General features: G+C 41.0%; 1 protein-coding gene across 1 annotated transcript; it reads right to left on the bottom strand.

The window, feature by feature from the left end:
• Positions 1-10998: 10998 nt before the first annotated feature.
• LOC124409736 (methylsterol monooxygenase 1-like) lies at positions 10999-22089 on the bottom strand. The gene is made up of 6 exons (XM_046887532.1): positions 21732-22089; positions 15706-15920; positions 14819-15067; positions 13048-13231; positions 11872-12044; positions 10999-11788 (listed from the first exon to the last, which is right to left on the bottom strand). The coding sequence occupies exons 1-6, from the start codon at positions 22072-22074 to the stop codon at positions 11585-11587; spliced, it is 1368 nt and encodes a 455-aa protein (XP_046743488.1). The 5' UTR covers positions 22075-22089; the 3' UTR covers positions 10999-11584.
• Between the last annotated feature and the right edge of the window lie 763 nt (positions 22090-22852).

Below are 22852 nucleotides of genomic sequence, written 5' to 3' on the forward strand. Positions count from 1 at the left end.
GAGTCTCATGTTACACAAAGGGCAAAGCGAGAGATATGAAACGGAAGAGAACCCTTTCAGGGAAAAGGGTTAATCCTGTGAAAAAATTTTCGTTCACTCCGAGGCAAAAAACGTGTTTGAACTGGTCAAAGTTTACTTCGATTTTACGAAACGTGAAGAACTCGTCTTTTTTTCTTAAAATAAAGAAGTTTTTGAAGGAATTTGGCTGATTTGAAAGAAATTTTTTTTTCTCTATATTCATTTTATTCGAGTGAAATATTTCAATGGGATAGAATAAAAGGAAAAACCATTTATTTATATAGTTAACCCTTACGATTCATACCGGGGTCACAAATTCGATATAATAAACATAAAAAATAATCTGATTTTGATTCAAAATAAATAATAAAATATCGTAAAAATCGTTTATTCATTCTTTTTCCAAAACAATTCAACATCACTAACTGAAGTAAATACCTTTTCCTCGTCACGCAGTATTTCCATGTTTTTTTTTTATTTTTCTATAATATCTATGTCTTGAGAGTTACTTTCTCTAAAATAATCCATTTTCCCTTTTTTTTTCATATTAAAAATTCATTACGTTAATAAAATAACTAATTTTCCTTGAAATTTAACACCTAAAGGGTATCCCAAAATTTTTTCAAGTTATTTGATTCGATATCTCCGTTTATACGCAATGGCTTTTGAAGCGGGGTTTCCAGCGACCCCGGTGTGACGTGAAGGTTTAAAAAAAAAAAAAAACGAGGTGAAACGATTGTTATTATTTTTAATAGAAGTAAAAAATTTTTGATTAAATTTGAAAAATTTGATGGAATTTGAATATACTTTAAAAAAAAAAAAAAAGAGAAAAAAAATAAAAAGAAAACAAAGACACTGTGATTCAATTCGAAATGTAGCGATGATGGACGCGCCAGAGGAGAGACAGGATTGGTGCGTATTGTGTTTGTGTGTGTATAGAAGTGCGGGTCGCGGGGTGAATAGGTTGAATAAATAACGCGAGTTCAGAATTGCAATTTGGTGGTTCCGAGAGGCGCCTTCTTGCGGTTAAGAGGCGTTCCCAGACGCCGAGGCGCCCCGGGACCGACGGAAGGAAGACGCATCTTCGACCCCTCGCAGCCATACGGACTTCCGGAAGTCTGCGGGGCAAAACGGGGCGAGAATTATACACTCAGGATATTCGCCCCTTAGCAATCCCCTCACAGTGCAAGCTCGGATTAGTTCTCGCCTCGGCTTCGATCAATCCTCCGCAAGACTGCACGAACTCTTGAGTTGTGTAATAGAAAGCGTCGATCCTGTTTAGGGGCGCGGGGTGGGGGGGGGGAGGGGGGGGAAGCTACGGTCCTGGGATCGAGCACAGCCGCCGAAAATATATCGCGAGAAGACTATGAAAGTCAAGCTCGATTGAAGGAAGCTTAAGGATACCCGGAACTCGATTTTTTTTATTCGTTTTAGTAAAAGAAAAAAAGGCGTTTAGTTGGTGTTTATCGCCAAATTATTATTTTTGTTACTCGCGAAGTGCTAAGCAGGCTTTTCCGAAATACACGAGATTTATCGAAACATCTATCTTTTTTACCAAATTGGTATTCTTAGATATTAAATTTTGCAACTTTGGAACGATATCAATTATCTTGAAAAATGGTAACATTGGATCAACAACCTACTAAAAATTAAAATTCCTTTCAGTAACTTCGTAACGAATAGTATTCTGAACAAGATTAGTCTACGTCGAATAAAACTTGTCTTAATACTCGTATATTCCTGACAATTTTGAAATGGTGTGAAACGAAACATCGATGTCCAAGCGTTTTTTCTAATTCTAGTATTTTGTATTTTTGCACTTTTAAAAGAGACAATCGCTGTTTGCGAATATAATAATGTCTCTAATACGTGATTTACGACTATCTCATATCGAAATGACTAAAAAAATGTGATTCGAACCCCCTTAAAAAGCTCGACTCGTGTCAGGCATGTATTTTCCGTAATCGTCTGCTCTACATTTTGACTGGTATAATGTTTCAACCGACGCGATGGACCGGATGTTGGGAATTGTACAGCTCGGTATAACCGTGAGGCATAAATCACGGGGACAAGCCGCTGTATTGTTTTAGATTTTGAACACCGAATGGCGTTGGAATAGAAAACCAATCGAGCAGAAGCAGTTTCTGATCGGTCGCATCTGCAACCGGGTGAAGAGACGTAACGTCAATATCACATGTTGTGTCAAATGTATGCGCATACTAAGAAGAAGAGGAGGAAAAAAAAACAGCGAAAAAAATAAACTGGTCAACAGAGACGGCGCAAAAAATGCTGAATCAATCGTACAAAGTATTTTATTGCCGTTCAGCGACCAGAACTCCTTTCAAAAAACCATTCCTCGATGCTCTGCTCCGCGCTGTTCAAAAGAAAGAGACAACTACATGAGCCGGAAACTACTGGATGACCGGATGTTCGTTTCAGTGGGGTCAAAACGTACCCTGATAAATCCTCGTCTCCTGCAGCAGTTTGGCACCCGGTGCTATATAAGCCCCTTTTCTGTCAAACCTACACCAATTAACCTGTCACGATGTCGTCGTACTGTCGTCTTCGAATCCGAGAAGTATAATAAAGACGCAGAAGCTGAAGTGTGTCTTTTACCTTTTTTCGCAATTCAGTTTCCGTCTTTCTTCCCTAGATGCACTTTTTATTCCCCCCTCATCCGGTTTCATTGTCCAATTATTTATATCAAGGGATTCGTCTGTTAATTATTTTTCACGGGAAATCAGAAGGTTTCGATAAACAGGAATGAGGAATGAATTTCATTTTGTTAGAATGGATTTTGAAAGTATAAAAAACGACTCTCATTTCATCTCGAAAAAATATCATTACGCTGTTTTTCAATGCTTTCACCGGGTTTCAACGATTTCACGTAACTTTGTAAGACGTCGGAAGCATGAAAAAGGATTTGCGTTAGATTTAAAAAATTTTGGAATCCGATTACAAAGATTCCACATCGTTTAAAAAGATCTTAGAATTATGGAAAATAGAATTTTCATTCGATTTCCAAAGAGTTGAACGAAATTTTACCCGATTTTCGTCCATGGATTTCAAAGATATGATAACGATATTTTCAAATCTTGATCAATGAAATCAAAAGAATTTTCTCCAAGTATTTCATTGTCCGTTCGACTCGAAAGGTAACCAACCTTCCGAAATAGCGAGTGATAATCTCGACCTTTCTTTGAGGGAGAAACGAAGAGGGTCAGAACAAAGGCGTCGAATAGCATCGATTTCCTTCTAACGTATTAAAGAATCCAACAAAGTCTTACTTATTTTGTGCTGCAAGAGCGAATGAAGTCTTGATGTTTTCCTTTTTCTTTTCACGGCACACTCCTCTTCTCTTGGAGAAATAAATAAAGCAAAATAAGAATTGGCCTGAATGCGCCAGCGACATAAATGTTCCTCGTAAAGGTCCCGGCGGATTGCTCCAGACACCGCGAGGTGGAAAACGAAGTCGGGATTCGCAGTATAAAGAGGAAGTAGAAAAGGGTCCGGACCGATTCGCGATACCATTCGTGCACAGTGATAATAACAACTGTTTCAACACTGAGAAGTAATCAGAGCACAAAGCCGCGACTCCTGTGTTTTATCACGAAAACCTTTCAGATTTCCATCCCCGTGTAGGCAGCACACGGGCAACTCTCACCTCCAGGGACAATGTTCAATTAAAATCCTAATCAGTTGTAAAACACCAGAGCTTGACTCTGTGGTCGCTGAATGTGCATGGCGCGTTGTTCCCTGAGTTGAGTTTATGTCGTAAGCCTCCTTGATGGAAACTGACTTTTCTTATTGAGGGTTTGTACTTTGCTTACTTTATGCTCTTCCGGCGTGGGCAAGGGAGTGGACAGAATCGAAACATGGGAGAAACTCATCACCTGCCGTTGCAAAACCTTTCCGGAAAAATTAACGCGCACACTCGCTATCGCTTTACGATCCTTGAAATCAAACAGAATGAAGTGATTTTTTTTTTTATGAATAATGTAGGTCCTGATATGAAATGCTCTTTGGTTTGAGAAAGAGAAATAACAAACCGTGTACAAAATCTTTGGCATTGTTGTCTGTAACGTTGACCGTTAACAGAAATGCAATGACGTCGCCGCTGTGTAATATAAATAAATTATATTGCGATGTTAGAGTTCCTGATGATTCTTTGAACAATTTTTAGGTATCTGGCCAGTGAGCAAAATGATTCGAAGCCCGTTAGAATCGGATTAAAAACGTCAGGATTTTACGTGGCAGAAATAAATCACTGAATTGATGTATCAATAGGTTTGTCAGTTAATTATGACTTACCCGAATTAATGAGAATCAATTGAATCAATGCTAAATAATTGAATGAATGGGACTAAACTGAGAAATAACTGAATTATGAAAAATTAAGTCAAATTGATTTGAATTAGTTTCGATTCGTGGCAGAATTATCTTTTTAGACAGGAAAAAAAATTGAATTGAATGAAACTAATTAAGTTGAATTACATGAATTAACTTGATTTAATTCAATTCAAAAAATTATCGTGTCACTAAAATCTCGATTTACTTCCCCCTCGGGGTTTAATCACTTCAAACGTTACGGTGATAAAAAAAATTTCTCAAGTCGTTGATATTTTTTAACGTTATTCTTTCTTCTAGCCTTTTCTTCAAATATTACGGCCCATTCATCCCTAAAGGTTGGCTCTAGAGGACCGGATAGCTTCTTAAATTCCAGAACCGGGATGCAGTCGCTCTATGAAACAACTCAAAGCCAACGATAAATCAGACGATGAGCAGCTATGAGCGTTATCGTGCGGTGAGCAGATACGGGATGCAGCGGCAGTTTACTCGGTAAACAGAGTAAACTTGTTGGTCAGACAGCGGTTCGTAATCTACATGGGTCATGAAAACCGGTGCTGCTGTTGCTGCTGCTGTTGTTGTGTGATTAAAGACAAATATTGAAAAGCGCGGGGTTCACGATGGAACATGGCCGGCGGAGAAAGACAGCAGCCAGCGAAAACCAGTCCGAAAAGAGTTGGAGAAAGGGTAAATCGGCTCTCGGTTCAGCGGCGCGATGCTCCTCGAAAAGAAGACCGGAATCACCGTCAGCCTCGAGCACTGATCCGTCTCCCGGAATGAGAGAGGCACTCGCCGAACATTCCCTGCAGGGACTTTGCTCTAGCCAAGGATGAGAGCTGGCAGATATCGTTACACAATTTTCGCTCTCTTGAACTGCCGAGGGTGCAATTAGTCGCTCTCGTCCCATCCCTCGTAGTCCTGCATTATTCATCCTTACCCCTTCGCTTCTTTCTACCCTGATTTGGATCTTCTATCTTCAACTTGTTGGACCTGCTGAATCTGGCTCGATGCACACTTCAGGGACTGGCCAACCAACCTGCGAAATCAGAATTGACGTGCTCCTGAAGCGTGAAGAAGAAGCCGGCGAGTCGAGACTTGAGAAACTTTGAGGGACGGTTGTTATCGCTGTGGATAATTATACCTACCCTCCAAGTTTTTTCAAGTTCACGGTTAATTTCGAGAACTTCTGCTCCTCCGCTTCTTTCTTATACCCTGAATTGATTCAAGTCATTTGACCGGCAGTATAATTGACTCGGGTTCGTTTTAATCACGAAGCTTTGAAATGTCTGAATTTTAAACAGACGCTGGAGTTAAAACGGAATTTTATAGTCGCAGGAAGATTTCAACGGATCCATCACTCTGTTTGTGTTCCGAAATGAGAAAGCGAAACCGGAAAGGGGTTTGCGGATTTTTCCCGGAGAATGAAACGCCCCGGGGAAGTGACCGGCCGGAGATGGATCTCGGCTCAGAAAGAAGCCCGAATCCTTGTCCCCTTGCTTAGACCCGTCGCGTCGTTCCGAATCCTCAAAGCGATCTGGACCGTCGATGTCCATTTCAATCGACCATGCACAGAGCGTAAATCAACCCGCATAGACCGTGCAGACAGTTTCCAGTTAAGGGTGTCAACTGGTGAGTACGAGACGATGGTACAAGTGACGATTATTTTTTTGAACGTGGAGAAATAAGAGAAGTGTGAAAGGACTTGGGCCTAAATGGATTTGAATAATTGGTTCAGTGTGCCGTTAACAGATTGGAGTGTAGGTATTGTACCGGGTGTATCAGCAACGGGAATTGAATTTCGTAGCAGCCGAGCAGGTGTGTGGTAGGAAGCGTTTCGATACGGTGATCCGAGTCGATGCAGGCTATTCGGAACAGCCAGGCAGGTATAATAATGCGGAGGCGCTCGAGCGGCGTTGAAATTTTCAATCACGTTGATTCCCAGCGAACAGTGCACCCACACATACGCCCATTGAGCGGGGCAGCAACAATGGGCTCGAAAAATGAATTTCAATCAATTTGTGCATTTTATAATCTGTCGGCGCAGCTCTGTTCGAGGGTCTCGCAAACGGGGGGAAAAAAGGGAGAGACAAAGAGGCAATCAAACGCGAAAGAGTCGGGCCAAATCCCCCTGTAATTGAACCAATGATATTTTCGCTTTTTTGTATATCACATCAGCGAGAAGATGAGGGAGCGTGTATTTTTCGAGCAGTCTTTTACCGACGGTGAACGAAATACCGAAACTGTTGGGATATTTTCTACCTCGAGGTACTACCTCCAATGTCCATGCATACAAATCAAAACCTTCGGGAAGGTGTGTCAGTTTCTTTTTGGGGGTTTCATAACGCGAAAGCGCGTTGCCTGGCGGGAAGAGAACGATTCAATTCAACGCCCCTCGGTTCGCGGAATTTTCATCCCTTTCAAATTCGCTGAATGAAAGTGAAATCCGGTTATTCAAACCACCTTAAGAAACGCAGGTTAGGATCAGGGCTACGGAACTGCGTCGCGGTTGATCATGATCAAGGCTCGGTTCACAGATGCACAAGTTTCGGGATTCAATTTTCCTCCGAGAATCGGAGCTTCGGTATACGATACCCGGAATGCATCTCGTAGAAATTTTCTACTGCACACTGTGGCAGAAGCTGCCCGGACAATCAAATTTTATCGCAAAAGGAAGATCAACGCTGACGGTAATATTAGTTTTGAAAATTGGGGGAGCAGGTGCAGTTTTCAGGATATAGAAAAATACCAGCGTGCACAGAAAACGTGTCGACGAGGTCAGGGGGAAATTCAATCCTCTAAGGATCCTTTCTGTATATCTGTACATTCGTACCTGAGGAAACGAACCCAGTGACATCGAAAGCGCAGTTTTTTTCATTCAAACAAAAAGGTTGCAGGTCAAACCCGGAGCGTAGAACGAAGTCGGAAACTGGTATTGACGCGGAACAGCGATCGTTAAGTCAATGATTTATTCGAAAATCGAACGACCGACCGAAATGCCGAAACGGCTGCAGGCTGGACTCGCAATTGTGTGTGTTTATAGTCGCAGCGCTGGGGGGGAAAACACATGTCCAAAACATTACGTCGAGTGCAGAAACGTTCATCGCTGACAGGATCATCTGGTAGTTGGGGGGCGATAGGCGTTCACCAAGCGAGCAGGATGTTATTGCTCGAACGCCATTCCTGGTCAAAATACAACCGCGCGATCGAGGGTTAGGTACATTAGGTAAACAATAACGCGAGCCAACGAACGTTTTCCCTGCGGCATGAATTCGGAACCTACCCTTGACGAGCACCAAAATGGCCGAAAAACTTCTGGAACTTGCGTCGTTGCTCCAATTAGTGTACGGCGAAGACTTGGCCGGTCTGCAAGCTGCAAACGGGGCGTATTCATTATGGGGCTCCCCAACTACTGGAGAAATTTTCACTGCTATTGATCGAGTTTGAGAAGCCATTGGAACTTTCCCCTGCAGCGGTGCTTGACGCGCGTTGCTGGTGTAAAATATTCACCGGAAACAGTCCCACGTGTCAGGTTTCAAATCGAGCTGAACGTCAATCGGATCATGATGCCGGTCAAAGTTCAAGTTCGGTCTAATCGTTACATCGAATGGCTGAAGCTCCGAATGGTCAAAATCTTGAATGGTCGAAACTCCGAATGATCCAAACACCGAATGACGAAAGTCCGTGAATTGTTTCCTACATATGAAAAGGTTGGCAACGTTTGGAGTTTCAACCATTCGCGATTCCGAGTACTTGGAATTTGGACATTCGATGTAACGGTCAGTCTGAACTTTGACCCGTAGCCTTTGAATCAAATGGTGATGGAGGAGATCCAGCTCCATCTCAAAGTGCAGGATGGACTTTGTCCTTGTTTGACAAAGGGCGAACTCCTCCATCTCCAGACGGTCGATTTCACTGTCGGCTGAAAGCCTACCGTTTGCGATGCATTCCGTTAACTCGATTAGGCCGCTCTCAGCGAGGCATCGGAGATAGAGAGAGAGAGAAGACGTCACTCCGGAGTCTGCAAGAGTCTGTATACTCTGCACCAGGGACTTTGATGCGGCTGTCTATCCACGGAGAGAGTGAAGAGAGACGATCGTTAATTGCAGATGAGTAAACCGCGGCTCTCTGTGCATCGTGTGAGGAGGACGAGGAGGCGACAGTGGATGCCAAGCACTCGGGGACCCGATTGCTCGACGCAGCCATCACCGGCCGCAAAGTTGCAGAGGGTGCCTCGTCGCGGCAAATTGGTTTCGCAGAAGCAACAACAGGTTTATTATTCTAGCGGAATAACTAGTCGGTGGTTAAGTGGCTGCCAATTACATCGGGAATCGAGTTACAGGCGATAGGGAAAACCGCGCGTCATGGCGACAAGGCAAGCGCGCCAAATTCAAAATCGACGATCTTGAGCCAGCACCAAGGTGGCTGGCGTGATGCCGATGAGAATGGTACGGGCTTTGAAACCTGCGGAAGCGCAGCTGCTCTTATTTCGACGTGAAATACTGCACGATGGTTCGAGCGGCTCGTTTACTCGCTGATACGGAAAGCCGGATGGTGTCTGGCCTCCGAGCCAAGAGGGTTTCTCACCCGGCCAAGTCGAAGCTGTTCCTGAGTCGAAGGACCAAAAGGAATGACTGGCCTGATATTTTCACCTGGTGAAAGGAGAGACTCGAGGTTCATCTCGTAGTTTCTAAACGCGTGTCGTCTCGGCCACACGTCTCTCGTATCCTACTTTATGCCGGGCTAGATATATGTTTCATATTTTCAAGGAACAGTTTTACCACCTAATGAGGGTATTTACATGCGGAACGCGTCCACGAGCTGCGGTAATTACGAGTTTTCATTCTCTCCGGCGGGCCGAGTGCCCCGGCTCCATGGCTCGATATGGTCTCCGGTACTGCAGCTACTCGGGTTCGGCCACATTGTTCAAATGTACGCTTTGTCTCTGTGCTGCGCTGCGCCGAGCTGCTGTTGTACCTACGGAAAAACCTCTTCCACGGATACACACGACACGACTTGGGTCTCCACCCTGCGCCTGAAACGAAGAAAGTGTAGCCAAGAGGAGTAACTAATCCGTCATTGTTTAGCCCGACGTAATGTCCAGAGTCAGGCTAATCTGCAGCGTAGCCTTGATCAATGTGGGTGTTAAAAAAATATTGTGGAACAAGGTGTTGAACCTGGCAACGTCATCGTGGAATTAATTCCACCAGCGAATTGCTCCTCGATTGTTATATCTCCAACGATGTATAATTCACCTTGGCAAATCACGTACTCGACGAGAGTAAAATCCAGATCGAGATAATCGCGACGTATGTGCGAAAAGCCTCGCCTGCAGAGTACAAACCCTTGTTCCGAGTTTATGGTGAACACTTAATGTTCGGGCCAAGAGTAACAGATGTAGAAACGTAAAAATCACACATTCAGGCTGAAAGAGTCCATTCTCCTACCATCTTGACAGTACAACAACTGATACAATGCTTCCAGACGACAGTCTGCTTATGGTTCTGAAATCGAGACTAGCAACTATTTGAGAGTCGATTCGAAATAGTACTTCGAATTCATACAAGATAGTTCGACGAAGTAACTAATCACGGGTTTAACCGACATCAGAACAAGTTTGCACAACTGACTCAAAGTGCAACGAACGGTACTCTCAAAATCGAAAACACATTCGACACGGGCAAAACTTTTCGACATCGTCGAGTAGGTCTGTCCATGCAATCATCGAAACGACGAAGCGTCCAATTCCAGTCAGGACGGACGTGAAACAAGTCTCGTCGAGATTGAACGACCTTGGGTCCGAAGAGGTATCAGGCTGCGGTTTTATTTGCATGTCGATTGAGCGTTGCGTCAGAGTATCGGACCTGCACCACACGGCCCACACGTGACTTAGTGCCGGTCGAAGAGGTCGAAGTAGTGAAAAAGAACGCCGCGGCGTGATTTCGCGGTGGGAACCTCTTGACCAGGAGGGTCGCTCCCTCGGGAGCCGGGCTCCAGGTACCCACGATCTATCCTTCCATTGACCGCCACTCCATTATCAGGACAGTAACGGCATGACCCTGACGCCAGGCCCATTGTTAGCTTATCGGGAACGTACGCGCCTCTCTCTCTCTCTCTCTCTCTCTCTCTCTCGCTCTCTCGGGGTACCGAAAGATTATCCGACTGACCTCTGTCCAGCGACACCGACGCCGAGTTGACCACCGTTAAGACCAATTCCGGTGGTTCTGCTCGACCACCGGAACTTCGGAAAGGACCGCGTTTCCCCGATTAAACGACCCGTGCTCTTCAACCAACGAGACAATTTTCTCATTCCGAATCTACCGAGGCACGATATTCGTCCACAAAATATTGTCAGATCTATCGATTTAACGTCCGGGTTTCGTGACGGACGTTAATATAGTCAGTCATGCAACATTGCAATATATAAATTTGCGATTCGTGATGCTATTTCTTTTTCTCGTTCTTCTTTCTCTGAGAAATATCACCGAGCGACAATTTTCGAATGACGTGTTCTAAGTCGTGCAGGGATAAAAAGCTTCGAGATTATCTGTATGATGTAAAGATATAACGCAGGTGTGTGGATCATTGGTTGATTAGGAATCAAACCTATCATTGAGATTTAATCTGATTTTTTTAATGCCTGTTATTGTCAGAACAAATTTTTGATCGGACAGTTCACATCAGTTAGGACAATATAAATTGATAAGAAACGTTAATTTCAATTTGTTTTCGTTTATTTTACTCTTCGATTACAACTAAATGATATCTATCTTTTGATTCACAGAAAATTTTCTTTCCGTGATAATAACTAATTACAATATTAATTGCATTATTAATTACAATATGTCAATGCACTGGTATCTAAAATTATTACTTTTTAGTTCAACTACATTACTAACTATATTTATAGAAAAAAATTATTATCATACCGACGGTGGTGATCCTGGTATATCGCAAGAATTTAAATAACATAGATCGTTGACAAAAAGTTTGAGACCAACTGGGCACCAATTATAAGTGTACCAAATATCCCGCAGTGATTCGTCGACTAGCTGTAATATAACATGAGCCGAAAACTTTGAAATGATTTTTTTCTTCTCTCACATTTCAAATAGAGAAAAATCGTTGCCCTGAAATTATTCTTCATACTCACAGCTCCTCGTTCCTAAAGCCGTGTATGAAAATTGATGAACAAATCTTGACGACCGACTCGCGCGTTGACCTATTCCAACTTCTTGCCCTCCAAGTCCTTCTTCGATATTTTGTATATCAGTTTGTTGCCCCTGTAGGCGAGGGGGTTCTCAGAATCTCGCTCCTCTATATCAGCCTCAATTTCGTTGCTGGTAGCCTCGCTGATCAGTTTCCCCTTTCCGTAGTAAGTGTCCTCCGTGTAGATTCGGTCCTTCTGCCTGTACGTGCCGTGGATCTGGAAGAGGAAAGATAATAATGGCGGTGTGTAAATAACGGCGAAAATGGAAGCCGAGAATCGGAAACGGAAATGCGTGAAACCTTGTCCCAGATGAAGCAGTTGAAGCCGAAGTTGACGTGGAAGTATTGGTGATGGTTGTCGTGGAAGATCGCGTCCGGCTGCCAGGGCTGCCACCAGTATGCCTTGAAGTTGATGCCGGAGTGATCGATGATGCCGTGGTAGTAGTTGTACATCGCGATTGTGCAGTAAGGCACTGTAACGAGGTAATTAGGGGCTTACGGGGGTGGAAGACGGGGGGTGGGAAGCCGTAGAGGCCGAGACCAGGTCGAGAAAAATTTCTACTCGTTCTTACAATAGAGTCCTCGACTGTTTTCATTTTCTTATCATAATCGAAGAAAGTGTAATTCTCGGTACAAAGTAAAAATTAGTTCATTAACTGTAACCGGACAATCTGGTACTTGGTACTATTTTCTTTGGTCACTTGTAATTTTCAGAACTGTAGCATCGGCAGTTTGAAACTTCTGGAACTAGTTTGACAACGCTTGCAATCATTCTATAACCCTTTAAAATTTACTTGAAACTACTTAGAAACCAGTTAAAACTCATTGAAATAGTTTCAAGCTCTACATGGCCGTTTCAAAACCGCTTAAAATAACATGAAACCACTTAGAAATCGTTTAAAACTTTGTAGAATCAATTTGAAACCATTTATAATCATTTTAAAACTACTTGAGACTACTTGAAAGTACTTAAAAGTTGTTTGAAGCTGTACGAAATTAGTTTAAGACCGTTGAAAATGATTTCTCAATCGCTTGAAACCGTTTGAAACCACTTTGTTATCGTTTGAGACTCAGAGAAATAAATTTAAAAAAATGCTTGAGACTTCTTGAAACTATTTAGTAACCGGTTGAAACTGTTTTTGAAATCAATATGAAACAGGTTGGAATGAATTTGAAAGTGTTCGAAATCATTTATCCTTGATCTGAAAGTGAATAACCTCTCACTGGTACTAGATTTTCTTGCTATTTGAACAATACGTAAATGATTATCGTAACGATACCAATTCGACTGAAAATTCTCGGTGTCTTAAAAAAATGACATTCTCCGCAGTATGCAGAGATTACAGCACGGCTGCAAGCATTCCTGATCCGTCGGTTGAAACCAGATTCAGGAGTTCGAGTGCAAAATAGCTCTCGAATTGAATTCGAGAATCTCTGGTCTCGCGGTTTTTGGGTATCATTCCATTTCCAACTCACCCCAATGCGTTGGCAGCGCGAACAGCGGAATGCAGAGGCATATTTGAATGTGGAGGATCTCGACCGGGTGGATCGCGGTCACTGAGAAGGCAGTCGGCTGTTTGTACTTGTGGTGTAGCTTGTGGAAGTGCTTGTAGAGCCAGGGGGTGTGGTAGGTACGATGGAGCCAGTACGTTGCGTAATCCTGCAGTACGTAAATTTCTCAAATTTAGAATTCCGCCGAGCCATATCTCCGTGAATGGAATTTCTTCCTCCTATCCCGTCATTCGCAACTGCCACGTCTGATTTTTATACTGAGATTGGTATGAAAACCACGAGCTACGACGAAATAAGAGGATGGATCTAGGAGGTCTCGGTATTGAATCAAAGCTCGAGCTCAAAACTCAATGGAAACTGGTTTAGGGATGAATGACATCTACAGTTCGGTATAAACGATTTTCAAACGAAACAATCACCAAGTAAATACTGCAAAAATACAGCTGTGGTCAAAAAATATTCCCTTGATGTGGAGAAACAAAAAAGAATTAACGGAGAAAGATCAGTTATTAATAATTGTTAATAAATCACAGACTATTGTGCCGTCTTCTTTAAGAAGTGAAAAAAAACTGCACCCCTAATCCAATTTCAGGAAATCGTAGCTCGTTTTGATTTTGAATACGAACTGCGAGAACTTGAATTTTTATTGAACTTTTGAATGAACTGTAAAGTTAGTACAGGTTGCGTGTAATTATTGATGTTTAATTTCAGAACTAATTCATCTCATAAAAAATCCATGTGAAGATTATTTATACAGAATCTAATAACCGACAAAATGATAAATAACATTCATTGGAATTTGAGAATCTATACAAATCTAACGATAAAAAGAACGCGGAACTATTTCTATCAAAATTCACGATTTTCATTGTTTTTTCTTTTACGTGTCACCAGAACAATTTTCTTCCATAAAACCTATCATAGTCCGTTTCCGGAAATAGTTGTAAGCCTGCAATTTTTAATTATTTCGACCTGACTGTACACGTGATTCATCCTTAATTAGAACCCTGAAATAGAGATTTGACGTTTACCACGTAGACGTTGAAGTACCGTCCCACGTTTCGTGGAATGCGTTTAAATTCGATTGTGGTGAACACGTAGGAAGTAAACGACACCGAATGAATGATTACCTCGAACACAGATTCCCGGGAAATGAATTTCAAGCTTTCCCTTTACGCGATTAAATTTTCGGGAAAAAGGCTGGCGTACGGTTTGCTGCATGAGGCAAAGTTTGATCGGGGTGGATTTCCCCCGGAAACGGGGCCGAGCTTACGGCTAACGATTCGATAATCAGGTTTGTTCTAACACAAAAGACTCTCCCGGCTAACTCAATAATAAGTACAGCAGCCATGGCGAATTTAATCAGCGAAACCTCCGCAGGAATCGAACCGAAACAGCGTCGCTAATTCGTTCCGCCGCGCGTCGTGATTCTTGTTGTTTTGATTTTCCCGGTGATACCGCTGTGCAATAAATATCCGGAAACGCGATCACCCCGCGAAATTCAAACCTTCGTACGCCGATCACGTTGTTCCGGAAATCTGAACGTCTCGCCGGAAGCGTCTTGGGACCGCCGCCAGCCGGACAGCAATGATGACCTTCCAACCCTCCTCGGTTGTATCGTCGCGTCAGCTTTTCACCGTCAGCGGATTTCCCCGAAAAAATAACCCTCCACCCTTCAGGTGCGCATACTAAAACATCCCTTCTCGCCGTTTTTCGTCCGCTGACCTGCACTCACCAGGTAAATGTAGATCACGGGCCAGGAGAGGAACCACCAGGTCCACGAGTAGTCATCGAACTTGTAGTAGACGCTGCAGGGACCCCCATTGCTGATGTAACAGGCGAGGCAGGCGCTGAAGGTGCTCGTCAAGAGAAGGCTGATCGTCCCGATTATTATCTCGTGACGCTCCAGCTCCGGCGTTATCCACTTCTGCGGCTGGCACTTCCATTCCTCTGCCTTGTCCCGTTGGCGGACGTAGAAGTACCACTGGCAGACAGTGACATAGGCAACATTCTCATTAGTCTATTACAGGTTACATTTTTGTATTTTGTAACTTAGGCGAAAGAAGATGGAAATTAAATTTTGTGATTCGCAATTGAGGCGCGGAATACAATGCAAATCACGTTTTGCACTTTGTAACTGATATGAAATTAGAACACGCGTCATGTTTCGCATTTCGGGATCGAGGCGAAATAAAATACAAATTACATTTTGTATTTTGCAGCCTGGGTGAAATGAAAAAAAAAAAAACAAACACAAATTAGAATTTGTATTTTGTAATTGAGACGAGATAAAATACATTTTATAATTGAGATCAACTATAACACGAATTACCTACATTTTGCATTCTACTTTCATTTTTTTTTGTAATTGCGGTAAAATGAAATACAAACTAAGATTGTGTTTTGTAATTACAGGGTCGAATACGAATATATGAAACATAGAAGTAGAATAATTATTACATTTGTTTATTTTTAAAATATGTAATTTTTATAACTCAGAATATAATTCATCACAAATTGTAACTAAACAGAGATCAATACTGCCACTGAAGGCGTTTCGAAGTCGCATTATACGGAATTTCGCAGCGTTTCAAGGACACTAAAAAGAGAAAAGATACTCACGTGGAGAAAACCGCCAATGGCGAAGTACATCGTGTAGGACACGGAGCACGCTGCGACCCAATACCAAGACAAATTTTGCAGGTAGAAATTCTCCAGCGATATTTTGGCCCAGTCAACCGACGTCGACGTTTCGTCGTCGCCGCTTGTTCCGTTTTTTTCCACCGTTCCATAGCCGAGGTGCTTCGCAAAATGCACCACAACTAACAGCCATTCACCTAAATGCATTTCAAAGTCGAAAATACTATACATACATAATAATAAAATAATTGCAGTCTGAATTTGTTAGCGAAACTCTGTTGCATCAGAATGTTGCTATGTGATTTATGCGCAAGTCCTACGGGACTAGAAAAAAAAAAAAAAAAAAACTAGGCGCATGCGAATAGTGATCGAATCGAATAATTCAAATTTATTTAACATCGACAGAACTGTATAAACTTTCTATAGTACAAGAAATTTTTCTTAGAGATCATTTCTGTGCATTGAAATATATGTATTATATATAGCGGAATTTAGAACCAATTAAGGTTTGCTGAATCATATAATTGTTTTTAATTTCATGCGAATTTCTTTTCGTGATTTAAAAAAAGTGGATAAACGAAAAAGGCGTAAAATTCTTATTCAAAGAGAAACATATTTCTCTTGCAATTTGTTTATAAAGAGATATTCACGAAATTCAATGATAAGTCCCGTTACTTTTAAGGAATTGGGTCAAGCTGATGGTAAAAAAAATTAACAAACTAACTAATTCTGTTCAAGATGGCTTGCAGTTGGAAATTTTCGTATACATACACACATAATACACCCCAGTGGATTTGAATTGTTTATAAAAATGTTTCTAATTTTACCAGGAATTTGATTTTAATGGTAGAAATAATGAACAATATTCTGCCAATTTCTTCATATATTCAAAAATAGCTATGGATAAAAATGAAAACTTGTGCAATTTCATGAAACCCGACAATTTCAATTAGTTATTTATTTATTTTCATTTTCTTCTTCTATGAAACTGTAACAACCAAAACTTGACCCTGAATGAAGTGGTCAAGAATTTGTAAAACTGCGTCTAGTTCAATCACTGATAAAACAATTACGCGCATTCTTTATAATATATTAGTCGTATTATGGCTGGTTATAATCAATGATTGATTCTCGTGACAATTACATCAGATTTCCCAGAGGTTCGAAAAAAATTTCAGGTGGACTTTGACTTCTCAGAACTGAAGTTTGTCTTATCTCCTGTAGTATTTCGTGTTTCGCAATCACTATCAGCCGCCTTGAATAATTTTCGCGTTTCGCCACCTGCAGACCAACGATTGAAAGAAAATCAACTTTGCTCATTACGCATAAAACGCTTTGTTCGTTGCACCAATGCGTTATCACTGCTACAGGTGCAATCACGTTAACGATTAAAAATGCAGCTGCAGTCAAGGAATTATAAAAATCATCGAATAGTATTACGCCAAACGCGCTATTAGCCAGAGATTAATTAGCTGCTGGCCATCAAGCCAAGTTAAGCCGACGACGTTTCGATAAGCTAGAAATTTTTATCGAAAACCAGAGTCTATAAGGTGCGATCTGCTATGTTCGTCTAATTCAACCGACTTGTTTCGTACATCGCTGATAAAAACTTAATTCGCTACAGTTACTCGAAAATTCAAGTAAAATAAGTACAAGTATAGAATAACGATTTAAATCTTTCTTCCATTAGAAAATTCTGCTACAAGTAACTATTAAACTATCAATACTTAATGCGAAAATAATTAAGTTCACAGGCCGCAGAGAGTGATCATAACTATAGAAATTTCTCTCGGTGTGTATTAAACATTTAAATGCTTTGTATTTGTATATAGGTACGTATATTATACAGCTATGCACAGAAATTTAAGGGGCGTCGTGCTGTTATTTATACCGCCCCCGAGGGTTAGCGGCAGCTTCAAAAACACCTCGTATATATCGGGTATAAAACGAGTATTCGATTTTCTTCGTGGAAAGTTTTCATTCCTAAATGCTTGAAAGGCACTCGCCGCGCGCCTCTGAGCCACCGGGTTTTATGCACCCACGCCGAAATCCTGAACCGAGCGTACAGACGGATACAGAAGTTCGTCGAAAACACGATGAGAAAGAAATATGGGTGTATATATATGTTATACGTATTTCTCAACAGCCCGTCATCCCTTCGCTCAAATGTATAATTTATTTTTCATCTCCGTTGTGAATACATTAAACGTCCACTGGACTAACTAAAATTGGAAATTAGAATTTGTATTATCCAAAAAACATTCACTTCGAGTAAAATTCTGTTTATAATCCAAACAACGTACATAGATGGATGAAATTATTTCTGCATAATAAAAATAATAATTGATTTGTTGTTGTTTTTTTCTCTTTCTTTCTTCTTTTTTTCAAGGATACAACTTTGGAAAAAGTAAATTAATGATAAATAATTGAGAGAAAAAAGGTGTAGGTGTAAGAGTAATTGTTCTTTTTTTCCATATCGTTGGTTTGGCTCGATATTTTCATTGTTTCATTTTCATTACCTCTGTTTTCTCTACTAATGATATACAGCAATTATGTTACAAGAGATACGAGAGTGCTTGTGAAACCTGCAATTCAAGCCTCTGGGGGCTTGAGTAAACTTTGGAATAAGAGGTGCAAAAACGGGGGAAGGCTGATGGGAGTAAACAAGAAGTTGTGAATCCCACTGTACATAAGTAGGTGTTTCTCCATATAGTATATTGTACATCAACCTGAAGCTCGATTATATAAATATATATATATACGTTTAGACAGGCAGACGTTCAGTTCCACACACAAGAGCGCAATAAAAGTTGATACCATCTCAAGTAGAAGATGGAGGAGTAAGAAGAAAAAAAAGCGAAGAAGAAGGTGAAGAAGAAGAAGAAGAAGAAGAAGAAGATGGAAAGAGAGGAGAGGCACATCGAGTTCGGGGTAAAAGTTTATTTTAAAACCATATTTCTTGCAACTGTGCTGCTGCTGCTGCTGCTGCTGCCGTTGCTGCAACAGTCGGTAGAAATATGGAAGCGTTTCTTAATCCTGGGGGAGTTTTCATCCCCCGCTTTCTTGCCGAGAACGTCGAGTGTGAAAGGAGTCGTTCAAATGGAAAATTCAAACGTCTTCGCCGCGCGGTTTTGGCTATAGCTATATATATATATAAATACATGTGTGCGTGTGTGTGTGTGTATATACACAGTTCGTCATCTTCAAGCCGCGTATTCTCCACTTGGTGCGAAACGTCATGTGAGAAAGAAACAGATCCGCAGCGAATTGAGGACTCTGTGTTGAAAAATCTGTAATTTTAAGTTATTTTTTCCTTTGTTTCCTTCTACTCTTAAGGAATTCTTATATTGAATTCTAGTTTTCTGAGGATGCCCAATCATCCCTCGATTTTTCAAACTCACCACAAAGGTAGAAAAAAAGTAAAAAATATTAACTGAAAGTAACTACATTTTACGAATTAAAACGGACTGAACGAGACCTATATATATGCCTAGAATAATGCGGCTGAAATGTATTTTCAAATTAGAAAACGAAAGTCATGCTTATATATTGGACAAAATTTATTCCCCAGTATAGATTAAATATGAATTATATACACGGTAGCTCGCGTTGAAATCCCGTGATAAGAATTTATACTCGATGTCAGATTCAGACGGATTAGATTCTTTCACGGATATTCTGGGTTATTTTTATCGCTATATATGGATTAAACATAAATTATGTACACGAGTGCAAAGGTGGAAAAATTTCCATTATATAACAATTGTACAAGAATTTTCCTCGACAGATGCAGACAGATGAAAAATGCAAAATTGTCAATTGTGAAACACGCAATATTAACAATATGATATACAAATATCAGAATAATTTAATTTTCTGTTATTCCGCAGTTTCCGTTATCTTCATTTTTTTTATAATCGTTTTTCCATTTTTCTAAACACGAAAACTACGTCCGAAAACGTCAGCAAGTCTCAAGATGAGGTTGCGAGGCGATGAAATGGAGAAAGAGTCAAGAACGTAGGAAAAAAGAAGAAGAAGAAAAAGAAAAGAAATCAAAGAAAAATGTGCGAATGACGGAAAAACTTAGATGGGATCTCGTCCCATTCTTGAAGCATACATCCATACTTATGCACATACATACACACACAGATATATTATGTAGGTGTCTATAAAAACTTGACGGACGGTAAAGTTTGTCGCGTATTTTGAGGAACGCGTATCGCTACGAGAATAAGAAGAAATTATAGGGATGAGGATTGATTTTGCCCAGCGGCGACTCTACCGTCGTCACTGGGTGACAATAAACTTCATTCATGAGGCAATTTGACGTTGAATCTACCATTTTTATATATAAAAATTCTCATAATATTCGTATTTCGTCGATAACCTCAGTGACCTCGTATCAGATCTTCGTTTCGGGTAGTCGTGTCACGTTTTGCGGTGACCCTTGAGATCGGATTGCTTATACGCCCGGTACACACGAACTTGTCTGCAACACAAGACATCTAACAATAAGTAAGCAAATCTGTCTCGACGAGATTTGTACCACGTGCTCGATTTTATGTGTCTGACGTTTTTTCATATTTTTTTTTTTTCCCTGTTTCTTGCGTGAAAGATATTTGATGCATATGATCGACACAATTCGCGTCTGTTTCAGAATCGCGTTTCTGATCAGTCGTCTGCAGTCCCTATGAAAACGTTTTACTGTTTACGCAGTTGAAGATAAGGAATAAAAAACAAAGAGTTTCCCTTCTTCAAGCGCCTACGTAATTTATGTTTCACCGTTTCTTTTGTACTTACATTCGGTTTCATTGATTCGCGCGCCAATAACAGAGTTTTTCGTGAGCTCTTCATTGATGAGCAATATCGCAATATCGTCGAAATTAACGGCAAGAGTTCAAATGTTGAATCGAGATACGATTATAAAAACCATTTCTCAATAATTTTAATGCTTTCGTCAATCCAAGTAATCTGCAGTGTAATTTAGTCTTTTCTCTTTATCCGTAATCCCGATGATGAAGGGCGGACATGAAGGTCGTGAAAATGTTCGATCAATCAAAAAGGCCGTTCGGCGGTGTTCTCCCACTTAATATCAAGGCGCAAGTAGTGTCACGGGTCGTCTAATCCCTGGGGGTGCAGGATGCGCAGGGTAAAAACCTGTCGTCCTTGTTTGACGTCGACGCTGTTTAGACCCCAGGAATATATATATATATATACATACATACATACACATTTGGGGGGGGGGGGGGGGGGGGGGGGCGAGTGTAACGTGACGTGGGGATGAAGAGCAAATTTTTTTCCTCTCCTTGGCCCCTGTTATATTTTATTTTAGTACTTTCATTTTCTCTGACGAGGATGGATCGTCGTCAACCAGGAAGAAGAATTGAAAAGGAACACGCCGCTGGTTCGAGGATGTTTCCAAAATTCTCGGCTACAAAACACTCATAATTGATCAGTTTTGATGAGAATAAGTCGATGTTGCCGTTTCACAAATTTCATGAACTAGAGTGAATTAAATTCAAAACTTATTATGTAGAGTAGCATTCAAAGAAGCTCCCCCCCCCCCCCCCCCCCCACCCACACATTTAAAAATACACTCGTTGTCAGTATCATTTTGAAAGTTTTATACATAACTTCAACGTCAAGTTCACACAGTGATTTCATCATACTCATTATACTTGTTGTGATGTCTTCGAGAATTTTATCACCATTCTGCTTATAGTCATTAATTTAATTTTTCCTGTCTGAGTGTGCAAAATTCTATTTTGCGTACTTAAATCAGTGTGCAAAATAATTCCCTCATTTGGGAACAGAAAATCCAATTTTCCGCCCTCACTAGGAAAAATAGTACGTGCCACACGTGCGTATAGTTTTGCGCGCTAGTTGCGGAATCTACTACTTCGTTTCCTCACGACGTTACTTGGCCTGATCTTTTTCAACGAAAAATATCGACCCCTTGATTCGATTGAGTTTTCTTGGAATCTTCTATTAACTATAATAATACTCACCGCGCATCGTTGCGCCGAGAAGAAATATCGCGCAAGTAGCGATCGCGGAACCTACGAAATTCGGCAATCGGCTCCAGATCTTCTCCATCTGATCGCTGTACTTTTCCATCCAAGTAACTGCCATGGGATCGAAAGTTGCCCGCTTCTTTGTACTCTTCGAATTATTCTCATTGCTGTTATTTTTCACCGTCGTCGACATTTTGGCGGATGATGATGATGATGAATTTGAAGGTGCGTCGCTGGCCGGCACCAGCTTCGCCCTTTTCACTCCGTTCGTCATCGTCCGGCAAGCCTCAATCGACGACTGACTCGAGTCGAAAGATTGCGCGCGGACATGAGCCATTCTTCAGCTCACTTTTTTCGCGACTTTTTTTTCCTCCAATCCTTTTATCGTGACTCGACTCTTCGCAATTATTATCGTGGTTTATCAAACTTTGCGCTAAGATCCGCGAATTTCACCACAGCAATTAAGATTTCGCGATCAGCCATGTCCCTCGATGTATTTCGACTTTGTTTATCTATATATACTGAAGAAGCACGTATACGTGAGTGTGTATAGTTAACGCGTGTGTGTGTGTGTGTGTGGGTGTGAATTGTGACGTGCGAGTTGGAATGCGCGGCTATACCTGCAACAATTATTGATATAGGTATCTGTGATCGACGGTCCTCAGCCATATTAATACACATTTACCCAACGATAAGAATTAATATACGCTCATTCTAATGTGTCACGTATACCCGTTTGGAATCAGATAAATCCGATTGAACTGAACGATGCGGATTATATTACAGATACATCAGTTACACACACAACGTTAATTGACGACCGTTTCTGCGTTATGCGGTACACTCGAATCAACACATATTAAGTGGTATCACATAATTATGATATATCGGATACAAACAAGGAAAATATATTTACACGGAAAGAAATTTTTAGTTGTACAAGTTACTATACAGCCCTTAAAAACTATTTACATTTTTCACCGCAACTGAAAAATCTAGTTATGGGTATAAAATGAAATTTAGTTGTAATTTGGGATTACAGTATGTGTTACTATTTTTGGCAAATATTGCAATAATTTAAATAGTTATTCTCAGAATATCTTCTGGAACAAATA

Source organism: Diprion similis, chromosome 8 (assembly GCF_021155765.1).
Source record: "Diprion similis isolate iyDipSimi1 chromosome 8, iyDipSimi1.1, whole genome shotgun sequence".
NCBI classification, from domain to species: Eukaryota; Metazoa; Arthropoda; class Insecta; order Hymenoptera; family Diprionidae; genus Diprion; species Diprion similis.